The sequence below is a fragment of the Bacillus rossius genome (assembly GCF_032445375.1).
Source record: "Bacillus rossius redtenbacheri isolate Brsri chromosome 9 unlocalized genomic scaffold, Brsri_v3 Brsri_v3_scf9_2, whole genome shotgun sequence".
Lineage (NCBI taxonomy): Eukaryota > Metazoa > Arthropoda > Insecta > Phasmatodea > Bacillidae > Bacillus > Bacillus rossius.
This window is the reverse complement of record NW_026962013.1, coordinates 21,498,990-21,514,331: the sequence shown is the minus strand read 5'-3', so window position 1 is coordinate 21,514,331 and position 15,342 is coordinate 21,498,990. Positions and strand designations below refer to the sequence as shown.

The following is a 15,342-nucleotide window of genomic DNA, read 5'->3' as shown; positions in this document are numbered from 1 at the left end:
TTAACTTCACATGTATCGGAATTTAGTTTTTGACGTGACGTCTAATAAATCGATGAACGCCGGCTGCACGCACGAAAAAGTGTCCCGTTACGCACACTGTCCCGTTACGCTGTGTCCCGTTACGCTCATTGTACGCTTGCGCCGCATCTATCTCTCTTCCACTCGATTGGACCAACCATCGATTTCACTTTTTCGAGGCACATTAAACTTGAAACACTCCCATTCGTTTCTTACTTTTCCTATCATCGTCCTATCCTTAACAGAATAACACAGATTGGAAGAAGTTAATTAGCAAACATGTATAAAAGTTATATTTCAAATAATCTCTTCGTTAAAGTAATAAACATATTTGAATTAATGAGTGCAAATAAAAGTTAATTTATCAATTAAATTGTAGATTTCATTTCACTCCTTTGTATCCATATAAAATAGTGATAATTAAATCAAAAAAATTCAATTTTATTCATAAAAGTATGCAATAATTTCATCAATGTTTTGTTATGACGTTGTACCGTTAAACTATCGTCCGTAAACCGACTTTATAGACAACCCCTTTTTTTTACGCAAGGCACAGAAAAAAAAATTACAAAGTTAGAGGGTGAGTATCGATCACATGGTCCTTACCTAATGAGTGAGTGGTACTTGGTGTGTGCAAACTCCCTTATCCTCTATCCTGCCGTTTCATGTGATATTGATTTTTTTTTATTGTTATTGTATTCCACACATTAGACTGTTTAATGTGTAAATAATAACTTAATTAACTCTGTACTGCCTGGTATCGAACCGCGGACAGGAATAAAACGAATCAATAATTATTTTCATGTTTTTGACGATATTGGGATATTTTTTACTAATTTCTAACTAAATAACTAAAGATTTTCAAGATGGAGAATAAAATTTCCGAAAAATTGGCGGGCGCCCTGGCAACAAATAATTACTGCAATCTAGCGGGGGGGAAAAATTATTCAATACGGCAGGAGCACACTCTAGCAGACAAAAACTATATGTCGGATCCAAGATGGCGGCCTCCGGCGGAATAAAACAAAATGTCTGCCATGACATACTGGCTGATGTAACATCTAGCTTGGCACTAGTGGTGGGAAGTCAGTCCGCCGGTGGCTTCCGTGTAGAGAAAGGATCCATCCCTTTTTTTTTTTTTTAATTGAATGACCTCACCGAATTCGAACCGAGGAATCCATGACATAAGTTCATTTTCATTAAAAAATTTATCAAATTAAATTTTTTTTTACGGCTTTAAAAATTTTAACCCGATTTTATAGCGTAAAAAAAATGAGGATATTCGATATGGTGGACAGTTATCAAAATGTCGGAACCCGCGACTCCTGGGGCATAACAACGACCTGGGAGGCTCCCCTTCCCCTCCTGGTCGCTTTGCAAGAGCGAGCGTAACGACCGCCTGAAATCCGACTCCCGCCAAGTCCCGCCGTCTCGTTACTGAGCTCTCGGGAAGCAAGCTCTCCTCTGGCGGAGGTCGAGATGGTGGTTCGATCTCTCGATCTCCAGAACTACTGTGCCCCCAGCCCCCTTCCTTCCTTGCCTATCGGTCCTCACCACTACGAGTCTTTCAGCACTCGTCAGTGATGTGTTAACATCTAACCTCGGTAACAAGAAAAATTTCACGTGTTCTCATGTTGTTCATTGTTGCGAAAAAAAAAAAAAACTTATAAAACGAAACCTAACTCCGAATTCTTTAAAAATAATGCCGCATAAACTGATAAATAAAATAGTCAATCCTCAAAAAACCAAAAATTTCTGCATGCGGAATCATTCACATTTTTTTTTTTTTTTTTTTTTCGCCCGCCGCTAGAATTCGTGGCCTGAGTCGTAAACGTCGCTTGCCACCATCAAACGCCGACAGCAATTAGCAGCACGAAACTAACGGGAATTTTAAACTATTATTACCAAGCACGCGCTCTACCGCTGTGGCTGCTAAGCCTCTTGGAAATTAATGAGAATATACGCGTATGTATAGTAATCATTGTAATGCTAGTTTTCTTGGGTATTTTAAACCTTGTGATTACTTTGTAATATGACTATTTTAGTTTACCAAACATGTTCCATGGTAGTTTCACTATCATTAAGTTTCATTTGGCACACCAATGTTTACGGAAGTGAATATATACGGGTTTATGTTGCTACACGTGTATCCGCCATCCTTATGAAACATTTCAGTTCATCGATTTTCACTAAATAATTTTGTATCGAATGTCGTATACCGAGAGCTAAGACGTTTACACAACAAAAAAATAACCTCCTCGAAGTTTCAAAATTATTTTTTATACTTGATGGAAATATTCCAATAAGCTTACAATTTTACCAACTAGTGAAACAAACAGACGTATAAGAACAAAATAGTAAAAACTCAAACCTGATGAATTTTAGCAATCATCACCAAGACACCAAAAGCGCTATTACATAACCACATTAGGCCTTGATTGTTTTTGGAACTCAGAAAAATAGGCAATGAAAAACATCAGCTATTGAAAATTTCCTACAGTGAACACACCGACACGGAAAACTAAACCAGATATACTTCGTATATTCTTTGAACAAATTCATTTAACAAATATTTTTTGTGTTAGAATTCTGATAGCAGGAAGAGTGTGATTCTAAAGTTAAGATCCTGCCACATAATGTTTTTTCATGTGTTTTTAAGGTTTAAATTTCTACAGCTTTAGTGGAACTTATGAACCTATAGGCAAGTCTATAATGCACAGATTTGAGAGTAATCAAGTCGATGTCTTGATTTTATTGGCTGCTGCCACATTTCACCATCCCTCCGGATCGCACGTGATTCGATCCGATGTTTTCCATTGGCTCATATACCTGCAGGGCGTGTCAAACGACCAGAGACGCTCAACAGTACAAACATTTGCATTATAGACTACCGCCAAATAATAACACTTAATGTGCATACGCTGCAGGGAACTTTCCCATGGGATTACAATTTTTAATTTTCTTAAGTAGCTTGGTTTCTGGGTTGTAGCCGTGTCCTTGGCGAATAATTCACCGACGTTTCGGTCAACAGTGCAGTCGCTATCATTAGGGTAGAGTTATCTGTAGGCAGTAGGTAACGCTAGTAACTCTGGTAACTGCTCCCTGATGATGGTGACTGCAATGTCGACCGAAACGTCGGTGAATTATTCGCCAAGGACACGGCTACAACCTAGAAGACAACCTACTTCAGACAATGTCCGTGAAATTTTGCGAAAATTATTTTAATTTTCTCGTATTTAACATTTTTTTTAAATAAAATATGGGAAGAATAACTTATATTTTTTTGGAAATATCTTTAATATTCATAACTTATTACTTAATCCATACGCTATCATGGTACTTTTCCAAACAGTTTTCGAAAAGTAGCTGCAATAGAGTGGGGTTAAAAAAAAATTCCGATAGTAAAGCAGAAGAACATAGGCCGCCGACTTTCTGGCATAAAGACCACTAGAACCGTAAAAATAAATGAGAAATTCTGTCTGTGGCGATGGTAGTGGCGTTGGGGTGAGGCATATAGCTGACGACAGTTGAGGTGAAGAAGTCAGATAAAAGTTAAAGCGAGCAGCGGGGAGTGAATGAGACGTACGGGAAGGCAGCCGGAGACGTGAAGAAACACCATTCTCCTTGCTTCCTCGGGTTCTTACAGAAGACAGATGTCGGAAACAAGCCCAGCTGTGACAAGCATGATCAGTTAGCGGCTCCTCTGCTGGACCAACCAGTCTTGCAGTTCAAAACTTCTCTAATTTAACAGATCACAAAAAAAAAAAAAAAAGAAGTATTTGTGCAATCATTATTTGTATTCGCCAAACCACCAAGACAAAAAAAAAATATTTAAAAAAATACATGAACGTATTTAAAATTCTGTTTCCATAAATTCATAATTTTGTATATTAAATTTTAAAAAGTAAACATTCATCCTGTTGAATTTATTTTACGACCATAAAAAAAACTTTTGCTAATGACTGCATTATATTATTCTTAAATACTCACCAGTAAACACCAACATTACACTTTTAGTGATAACAGCAACATATAATTGCTTTCATCGTTATACGTATTCCCAAAAAGTGAATTTTTTGCACTTTTTTTAAGATTACATTTGTGACTTTATTATAAAATAAATCTCCTAACCAAAATAAAATTTTTTTAAGAACTTTGTTTTTCTAATGGTAGCTTGGGATTGAGCGAAATAATATTTTTACGCAGATCTTCAAAAATGTCATTCCCGCCCTTCTTTATTGACTCAGCACGTTTCTGGCCGGTAAGATCTCGCCACACAACATTCACTCCTAACGGTGGTTCCTTCCATTCATCTCGAGAGTAATCGGCTTCAACTCAAATGCTGAACTATAAGTTAATTATTTCTAGAAACCATGCCAAGAAATCAACGAGCCAAGTATTTACAAATCGGCATCGACAGGAATTCGCGTGGATGAGATACATTCTAAAACCGCCATGTTGGGTAATTTAATCTTCATAAAATTTAGGACCCTCCCTAGCTGATGGGCACACAAACGGTGCGCACAGCTTCAGAAAAACCCAAGCGGTCTGAAAACTGCTGAAGATATCCGTCTGTTCCAGGAAATCACTCAATAATACGCCGAGGTCAGATCAGTAGATCTGTTTCCGAATTTCGTCTTCAAACTGTATTTTTTCAGAAGAGTGAAATCGACTAAGACACGTGTTTTCAGAATAATATGAAAATCACGGTAAAAATATTTGAAAGCACTTAGGTTTCTGAAATAAAACTTTGATCTCATAACGAAACAATAAAATGTAATAGTTACTACTCAATTCTGATAGTTGACTTATGCAGGACGTAAAGGCGATTGATCCCCTTAATATAGGGAAATTTCTGTGGATGTTCCGTTATGTAAGCATTGCATTTGCATTGTGTAGCAAATTTTATGTATTTTATTTGTAGTCGGGCAAATATTAATATTTAAATTATTTTTTTTGCCTGTCTAGTTGCAGCATTGTGCCCCATCGCCCACATTAAGTTCACTCTCTGGGTTTCCACAGCTGTGCTACATTTCCAATGACCAGTACGAAAATGGATTTGGAGGAAGCAAATGCGTTGTTTCTACAGCGAAAGAAATGCCGTAAAAAAAAAAAAAAACAGAACATATTCTCACGTATTCATCCGATCCTACGCGAACTCTATATACCAAAGGAATGTTTTGCACGCCGCTCTGTAGTGATCTTCGCCAGAACCCAGACAGGTTTGATCTTTCTTCGCACGTATGAGTATTGGGATATTTGATGAGCCGTGAACAATTCAGCGTGGGATCTTGATTCCGCCATCACTCGAAGAAACAAGCTACATTGCGGGACGTGGCGCTGAAGAGAAACGCGCGAGTATGCATAGCAGTAGTCCACAGGTGGCGCGCTCAGCTGGGACCCCCGGACACTGCTGGTGTCTTCATCTTATTTATTCAATCGAAATTTGTTGGCCGCAGTTGAGGCGTGTATGGTTATCCCATCTGTGAAGTTTAAAACGAAGGGAGTCTTAGGACGGTATTCCAAGACATTTGGGTAAGGTAGCGAATAAGCTCTACCTTGTTGGGATACAACTGTAACCTTAATCACGTGTCCAAACCCAATCCCTGTAAGATAACGAAAAAGCAAACCGTCTTAATAAATGGTGCCCTGCGCGAGGCTAGAAACTGATTTTAGTACATCCTAGCGGACGTTTGGAAACCATCGATACATTAGTTACGCCAAAACCCCTATATATAGCAGCACTATCGCTTGAAATAAATTGTGTTTTTTTTTTTTTTTAATTTTCTCAAGTACGTACTATTAAAGTTGCGATTATTTGTTGTTATGACCATTAAAGTGTACAAAATGTACTCCAGAATGGTTTTGATATCATAATGTTTCATTTGGCACACCAACACGCTTGATACGTCCCCCGATGATCACAAAAACCACTATACTATATGAGTTAACGGCGCCAGATGCGGTTCAGCCATCTGGACGAAATCAACGGAAAAGAGAGTTCTGCGCAAGCGCGTAATTTGGGCAACAAAACGGCAACGGATGGGTAGGGGCATGCATATTTCGCGAAAAGATTCTGAGTCTAGCTGGAAGTTAAAACACTGTAGCATCGTCTGTTTGTCGTGATTGGATGAGTTTCTTTCAGGTACATGTCGATTGTTACAACACCAATCACAGTTATTCAGTGCAAAAACAAAATGCGTCCTGAGTGGTCCAAATAAACAGGCAACGACTTCACTTGCAGACAGCCGCCAATCACAAGGAAGAAAACGCTGGTCCGGGTATACATTGTTGCAGTCTAATAAGCGTTAAGATTTATTCCCGAAAAATGCCTGGCCCTACGGATGGGACACCGAAATACGTTGCCTAAAAATAAGTGCCTGGCCTTGTCCTATCGTACACTGGGAATACGGTTAGTGTGCAGGTGTAGCATATTCAACACCTAAACCCTTATTTTTTTTGTGTCTCGGAACACCGGGCTTAGGACGATCGCGCAACGTGGCCGATTGAAAGCCCTGAGTCGGACAGGAACTCGCAAAGCTGCCGACATCGGAGCGACGCCTTGGACGGACGAGGATCGCTGGTGAAGGGTTTTCTGCGAGTAAAGGGGTTTTGCGAGACGGCGGAGTTTTATCGCCGGCGGCGCTCTGTTAAGACGTTAAGTGCACCGTTACTCGAGCGCGTGCCGCGAGGGTGGGACACGTGCGCGACCTATCTCCACCCCTCCTCCCTTTTTTCCCCCCCACCCTTCCCCCTAGCACGCACGCCCCACCCCCTTCTCTCTCACCACCTCGCATTATTAATAAGGTCCCCCCCCCCCCCAAGCATTAGCATGCGCCGGGCTGCGACGCCCGCCCGCGCTGTCCTTCCCGGAGGCAGTGCGAGACAATCCTTTAGTACTTCCTCTCCCATTCAGCTTCGTCGAGAAACGAAATTAAAGTTAAGTACAACGTTAAAAATTTCCCACCTTTAATTTACGAGGAGCGCTGGTTGCGAATTAATTATCCAGGGATCTTCCTAATTTTTCTGCCTTCTTCGAAAATTTACGGACACTTTGAACATGAATCCAAAAGAATATTCTTGGTATATTAACAAAACTTAAAAAAAAGTTACTTCCACAGTAATAACACTCTTATTTTTCCCATATGTGTGTTTAACTTTGTTTAGAAAGAAACCTAAAACTTGGAAGTCTAAATACGGCGTAGGTCCTAAGAAGATTCAGTCATGTGTAACTACGAAGAAATCTTCTTTTATTCGAGTTACATTCTTTGTTGAAACGTCCTCAAATTTTCTGTAATTTCTAATAGTGTGGAAATCACTGTGTCCCCGAGCCTACTGCTCCCTGATGATAGTAGGTGATTGCTCCCTGACGATGGCGACTGCAATTTCGACCGAAACGTCGGTGAATCATTCGCCAAGGACGCGGCTACAACCCAGAAACTAAGCTACTTCAGACAATGACCGTGAAGGCCTGCGAACATTATTAACTGGGTTGTAGTCGATACTTAGCTAAGCGTATGTATTTTAGCAGTTATTTCGTCGTTTTAAACTTCCTCTGACAGGTATTATGTACATACTTTTGAAAGAAGAAAAAAAGGAATTTCTGGAATATTAACAACAGGATGAATCGGTTAAAATATAAATTTAAGAGTTAGAAAAAGAAAAAGAAAAAAAATGCTTGCTTGAGCAATCGTAAGGTCGGTCGAAAGTTCCACAGACACGCACATTCCCGGCCTCGGAACATCCGACCTGCGACAGCCGGCGCCGCCCTAAACCCCCGCGCGTTATGTTCGATGGGAAACCCATTTGCGGGAGGGCAAGGAGCAAAAAAAAATTATTCACGGGAAACCGTAAGAGGCTGGGGTGAAGTGGGATGGAAAGGAGGGGGGTGGGGGGGTGGTAGGCCACGGTGCTCGCATTACGTATCAATTTATTCGCGCGCAATTTCGCGGACGGGCATTTGATTGCGGTTCCGTGACTTTCGTAAAGTTCCACTTAGCCCGAGATGCTCCGGATCTGCTCCAACTCCCCCCCCCCCCTCCCCGGGTCCCTCAAAGTAGGGCGGAACCTTGAGGGTAGAAACAGAGAAGGGGTAAGAGCGACGTCACCGCAAGGTACAGGATCGGAGCCAATCCCCGGAACGCGGAAGAATTTACATACGAGTGGCTGACACGAGGAAGGGAGGATAACGCGGAAGTAACGAGGCCCGGGGAAGAAACAAAAAAGAAAAGAGAAACGAATAACGGGCATTGAAATAACAAATACCCGCCGGGCGAGGCGGCTTTGAAATCCTCAAGGGCCTCGGTTGTCGCACGACGAGGAGAGAGGCAAGCCCTATAGCGAAACAAAATGAAACTTCAAACACACACCCCCCATCGCGCCTAATCAAATTTCCATGCTCTTTGTTGGTCTCGATGAAAAAAAAAATAATAACGTGATTATTTTGTAGAATGCAAATAAAACCGCGAATCACGATAAAAAAAATTGCTTCTACTTCCACTAAAATATTAATCGATCATCTAGCCTATGTGAAATTACTCACTTGCGTAGAACTACGTTTCATTGTTTTTGAGAATTCTGAAATTCACTAACGTAAAAAAATATATATATATATATATACTCTACAAAAAATTAACTAAAACGTGATAAGGTACATAACTAATCGAGAAGAAAAATTAAACATCAAACAATTTCCTTACCCCTATTGTTAAACTGAATGATTAAATTTACATTGACTGGAATATTTAAGTTTTTGGTGATGTACTTTTTACACGACAAAACTTCTGCTTGTTAATACTTATGTGTTTCTAGCAACTTCACACTATCACGTGATTGACGCCTGCTTGCATTCAACTGGGGCTACGAAAATGTCCCATTTTACAAGTCATGACACGAAAAAAAAACATAATGAGCATAAAGACGGACCTAAGTACCAAAACTGCAGATTTAGCATGACAGACACTTAAGAATATTATAATAAATAAATTTGTTCAACATACCCAATCAACAAAGTAATTTTACTCACAGACATTTTCTTTCCCAAAGATGACATCCAACTCACCTGCAAAGAAAAAGAAAGGTATGTTTTAGTGGCACGCACGAACACAGATACATAAGTTTATTTAACAACATCAGTACAACATTAAACTCACATGTATAAAATAATTATTTTCAAATTTCCTATGTGCATTTAGCTGCAGGCACGAATAAATACTCTTATCATTTAAGTTTAAAACGGTTTTTTTACTCGTTTTGCATTACTGGGTATATCGAAACAAACATGTAAGTCTTACAAAATTAAAAACAAGTATTGCAATTTTAAAAATTAATTAAATTTTTTGTGAGCGAATATATAGTTTTTTTTAGGGTTCAGTGCTTTTAAAGTTTAAAATAAACTAAGCGAGGCAACTTAAGCCCCGAAGTCATAAAATAAAGTTTTCTCGTTGGACAAATTCTAGAACTTAAGTGATATGTGGTATAAACAGACGAATTAAACTAAGAAAAAAATAATTCAGAACTACTTAAACTGACAGAGGATTTTAGACACTCTCTCGTAGAGAATAACGTGAATGAGTAAACTTATGACTTACTTGAACTACACTTTGATACCTTATTCAGCAGTTTAGGCTACAATTATACTTTCAAGCTAAACAGATTTTTAGATTGTTTCCCAACATACATGAATAACTTGAGAACGAACAAAGTGACTACATGAGGACGGCGTAGATCCAAGTGAATTCAGTAACACAAGGATACAAAGACAGCATCCGATCACAATGTTACTTAAGAATCACCAACGGACCTATAAATAAAACCAGGGTGTCTGAAATCAAAATGGAAGGGGCTTCCGTATTCACGAACTGTACTTATACTAATAACACATTTCCACATCCATAAGTCCGTATCAAATAAATTATATTGGCTCTTCCTCTACTATGACAACGATCTCCAATGGTTAATTTGTCAGTCTCTCACGTAGAATTCATGTGCAGACTCTTAAATATATAATATATAAATTAATAAATTAAAACAAATTGCACTCTCTCCAAAAATCCAGATATAAAAAATCAGTCTTCAGAACAGAGATTTTGTATGTTATGAATTTAAAAGACGACAAATTCTTACATCAATACAGAGTTAACCACTTACTGTAAATTAAATCTGCAAAGCTTGTCAACAAAGCATACACCAGTTCATGTCTTTCCCAGTTACACCTCTTCTTTGAACTAATTTATTGTTTTTAAAAAAAATGTTAGTAACATATTTCCAGTCTTAAAATTTATAAGTAGAATTATTCTTTTTAAAAGTGATAAAAAAAATATCCGAGGAAAATGAGGACCAAGAAAATTACAAAGTTTGATGCGCTATGTCAGCTTTACACCCTTCTTTAGACATCAAATTGACTTGCAGTGACGTTACAGGTCGGGGAGTTCAAAAAAAGGGGAGGGGGGAATAATTATGGCGTAGAGTGACGAAGCTCTTTAAGTGTCACAGGTAATAAGCCTGCTGCCTTCGCCAGATAGCGCGACCTACTACGCGGAGTTACCAAAGTAACAATTTAATTAACAAGGGGCGCACCGGGAGTGGGAAGGGATGAACGGAGAGGAAGCGAAGAAAAGTAAGGAGAAGATAAAGTAGAACAAGAGGAAGGGTAAAGGCCTGTTGGCGGTAAAATTCTGGAGGCTTAACGCTAACCAGAGTGAAACTAAGCCACGATTAAACTCGCTACGTTGGCCGGCACTTAGCCAAACACGGGACAAGAGCTTTTCGCAACAGGGCGGGAGTTTTGAAATGTTTCTAACAAGCTAAGGTTCCGGAAAGGCTGAGGTACGTCTGAGTTGGCATCGTCTTAGCTTAATGTTGGTTAAGACAGTGAAAAAATAAAAATAATAAAAAATAAAACAGCATTAAGTGTGCACGCGAGAATGAAAGATTTTACCAATAAATGTACTTGTCCAAATTTCCACCTGACTCAAAAGTGTATTTTCCACTCAGTAATAGTGTGCTGATGTCGTTTCGGGGATGCTTGGATTAGCAATTTAGACCAAGTTAAAATTCAGGACGAGTCACTGACATGTCAGTCTTTTTCTCAGACCAAAAATACTGTAGGTTGGTGGGATTGGCAACCTAAAATCAGGATTAAGGCCGCCAATAAACGTAAAAAATTCACCTTTTCGTCAAGTAATAATCTATTCCGAAATTAAGTCTAAGTTTGCTGGTTTCTGCTAAAAACAACCAAAAAACTACCATACTACGGTTTGTTCTGGCAAGCTACCGAAAAAAAAAATGTAGAAGAACGCAGTCATTTCTTCCTGCAATACGGTCCTCCCTTTTCATTGGATCGACACTCTATGGTGTAACATTTTTTTTCCTGTTCGTATATTACCAATAATTAATTAAATTCAATTACAAATTTATACAATCAATCCGAAAATCGGTACGTTACTGTCCACGACTTGCGTCAAATTAAATTCTCTTGAAGCGCGTGCATTCAAGAACATGAGCAGGCGTTACACAAGATCGGTGTGATGTAGAGTGGCATGTTGATGGATGCTGAAACGTCCATCCAAAGGAAATGTAGACTTTTCTGCCACAGAAAACGCTTCGGGATTCTAATTACAAAGAAGAAGAAAATATTCGTACGATTTCGTGACAGGAAATGAGTCGCACAGCTGCTCGCAACGATAAGACAAAAGTATCGCCAAAAAATTTTTTGATCAAAGTTAAAGTAATAAATAGCCTTAGTATACTCCAACCAAACTTTATCAAGCAGATAACACGGGATCAGTGCTGCTATCTGATTATTATTCCTTCTAGACTGTTTTTAAGTACATCAATAACTGAAATTTTTTTTATAGTCGTACGGAAAATTCAAAATTGTTCAAAGAATCACTGGAAAATTAAACATTTGTCTAGGAGTAATTTATTGGTTTTCAGATATTAATGTTCCATCCACGTAGACCCTGCCTCAGGCGGGAAACTACATGTCGATTGTCATGTTCATAACGAGATAAATTAATGGCACAATTTTTATTTTAGGAACATAACTATAAATCAAATACAGCTCATTGTCAGGACTTGTGACAGACGGTAGGCGCTTGTTGAAGCTATCTGCGTGCCGGGGTTATATCCCGGATCACTCAGCGACAGAAAAGTGTTTTGAGCAGCAACGTACTTGCCAGATTTCATGCTAAAAATGACATAAACGACTGCTGATGGATTGAGGTGAGGGAGTGGTAAGACAATCGACTAGTAGTTTAAAATTACGAATGACAAACGGCAAACGGCGGAATATTTCCTTGAATCAGGTCGTGATCTGTGACATCGTAAGTGTTGCCATCGCCAGGAGGGTACACAGGATTTCATTTCCGGCTGTGGCGGGGAGAGGGGGGGATAGAACTAAATGCATTCGAGACTAATACTTGACTGCTCCAAGATTTTCGTGTGAAAACCAGGCATTGTTGTCACATCAGTCTGACGGATGTCAGAAGGTATGCCCAGCATGAACAATGTATCTGTTTAATGCAATACACGGTACCAACATTATGATAACGAGAATAACTTTATTTTATCTTAGAAAAAAAACTTTTTTTAATCACTTTAAATAATTGTGGTTTAAAATAAACCTACAGGGCTTTAGATTTCTTAAAAAGGAGTTAATCATATTTTTCACCAGACATTATAATACATAATTTAACAATCTATCTATAAAATATTTTTGTAGTCACACCTCTTCCCGCTAGTTCAGGGGTCGGCAACCTTTTGAGTCGAAAGAGCCAAAAATTACAATTTACAAAATTTCAAAGTTTTTTAAGAGCCACAAAATTTTTTCTTGCCAACAATAAATAGTACTTGCATAATAAAGATTTTTGATAAAAAACTAATCTATTTTTTTTATTCATAAGAAAAATATATTCATATATAAGAAGTGTTTTTTCACAACAAAATTGATAATATAAATGGTGTTATTAGATAATCACTTATTATATTAGTAAAAAATTAAAACAATTAAACACTTACAGCATAGCCCGTAAGTAGGCCTACTAGTAAAACGAAAACCTCGGGCGGATGGATAGCTTTAAATTGATAATTTAACTGCTTGATGACATATTGTTTAGTAAAATATAACAAGCGTGGAAAAAAACCAGGCTTACTACTGGTTTGTAATAAAAAAAGTATTTTCTGTATAAATGACCTGGTGATGCAGTATTTCTGGAACGGAACTAAAGATCCGCAGCTTCACATCCAAAGAGCCACATGTGGCTCGCGAGCCGCAGGTTGCCGATCCCTGCGCTAGTTGTATTTAACTCTCTCTCCTGCGTTTTAAGTATATTTAAAGCTGTTCGGTATTAGTTACCACTTTGCACGCTGTTTCATTTAAACTTCTTTCATTTTTTTGGTAGGAATGAGAGTTTTTTTTTTAAGGATATCGTGGGATAGGGACATATCAACCCTATCCCCCCTCCTTGCCAATCGCTAACGACCTAGCTGTAGATGATAGGTGAAGGCATGTATTTTTCTCTCAAAATAATTTGCTCGCTCATTAGACGCTACAGACCGTTCCTTTCGTAACCGACGGTCGTCTGCAAGATCGGTGAGCTGACGGTAGACATTTAGCTGAAATGAACCTAGTCAACCACGAAACACAGGCCATGCTACAAAGTTCCAACACACAACTGGTCTGGATATCTCTCTACAGGGCAGGCAAGCGAGGAGGCGGGTGTGTACCTCGTTTGGGCGGCACGTAGCCGTGCACCTCGCAGAAGGTTCCGACGGGGGCGGGTCCAGGGGTGTCCACTGTGTACACGGTGGCCACCGTCGACGTGGAGGCCAGGTCGTCGCGGCTGAGGTCGCGCGCGGGCGGCCTGCCCCCGGCCGCCTCCTGCTGCTGCAGCTGCAGCTGCAGCTGCTGCTGCTGCTGCTGCCGCATCTCGTCCCGCCGACACTTGGCGCAGCGCCGCATCTCGGCGCGCACGCGCAGCAGCCACACCATACCGAACAGCGCCATCTCCACCAGCTGGGCCGGCATGGCTACCGCCGCCAGCAGCACGCCGCCGCGGGCGGCATCGTCGACGAGTAGGCGCGGGGCGGCGGCCGGGCGAACCATGCCCCCGGAGCGCTATGGCGTCGTCGTGGTCCTCGCCCCAGGCTCCACGGTCATCGGGGGGTCGCCGGCAAACCTCCTCGCGGTCCTACGCTCCTGGTCTCCCGGCCGTCTTCCTCGTCCTCTTGGTGTCCCTTCGGCCACAACGCCTGCCCCTTGTCTTCCCTCTTGGTGCAACGGTCACAAAGAGAGCTTTAAAACCTCCTGCTGTTCATGGTTTCCCAACCACCTCTTTGGCCACAACGACCCTCATAAAACACCTGTGTACCTTCGATGGTAACTCCAGCACCTTTTCGGACAAAGCGATCGAATCCTTGGGTAAACACGACTACGTCTTCGGCTATAACGCCAGTTTTAAAAATTCCTTGACGTTGTCTCCGCTCCTGGTGTTCTGGATATACCTTTTTTTTTTTTTTTTTTTTTTGGCTAAAAATATACAGTCCTAAAATGTATCTCAGATGTTTGACCACGTGATCAACCGATTCTCTCTTCGGCAGCAGGAACTGTCCTAGAACACCTCCAAGTGGTCTATATACCCTTTTGTCCCGAAGTTCTTTTTCGGCTGCAGTAATTTCTACCACAGTCCCAACAGTCGCTGCAACATTCCGCCAACGGACACAATCACTATGTTTACTCTCTTGCTCTCGTTCATGAGATTGAACCGTCAATAATTTATTTAGTATCAAAACAACCCACATACACTAATTTACTTATTGTGCCTGTTACTTCAGTATCCTTTATTGAACAAAAATATTATACAATCTATAAAACTCCAATGCGTCTGTGATAACTGCAATGTACCACTAAGTCTGCACATTCAAATAATGAGTATTTTGTAAGTTCACGTTCCATAACTTTGAAATATTGTCACATCATCTGAAAAAATATACCAATGCGAATTAGTCTGGGTCAAAGGGTAAACATATACGACAATCATATGAAAATAAATAACATGTATTTGTATTCAAAATTAACTACTCGTATTTGTAAGTCATAACTCGCTGGAGTACGGCTCTCCTGAACGTTATCGTTAGAAATACTGCGATAAATACTGTAAAACAAAATTAAATGGAATGCAACAAATAAACACGACAACTGGTCATGACAGTCAATAAAAAATCATATACGTCATTCTAAAAGCATTGGCTATTAACATGAGAGAGTGAGTACACCTTTCTTCATTGCGTCGTTATCGTTATAGAAAAAAAATGCGCGATTTA

The 15,342-nt window shown here is 39.9% G+C and overlaps 1 protein-coding gene across 1 annotated transcript in view; it reads right to left on the bottom strand.

Moving 5' to 3' along the window:
• The window catches only part of LOC134543279 (disks large 1 tumor suppressor protein), a 719,411-nt gene extending 705,286 nt beyond the window's left edge, over window positions 1-14,125 (bottom strand). The window contains exon 1 of the mRNA XM_063388189.1: window positions 13,747-14,125. Coding sequence (XP_063244259.1) covers window positions 13,747-14,125 — 379 coding nt within the window. The remainder of the gene's footprint in view (window positions 1-13,746) is intronic.
• Window positions 14,126-15,342: the final 1,217 nt, after the last annotated feature.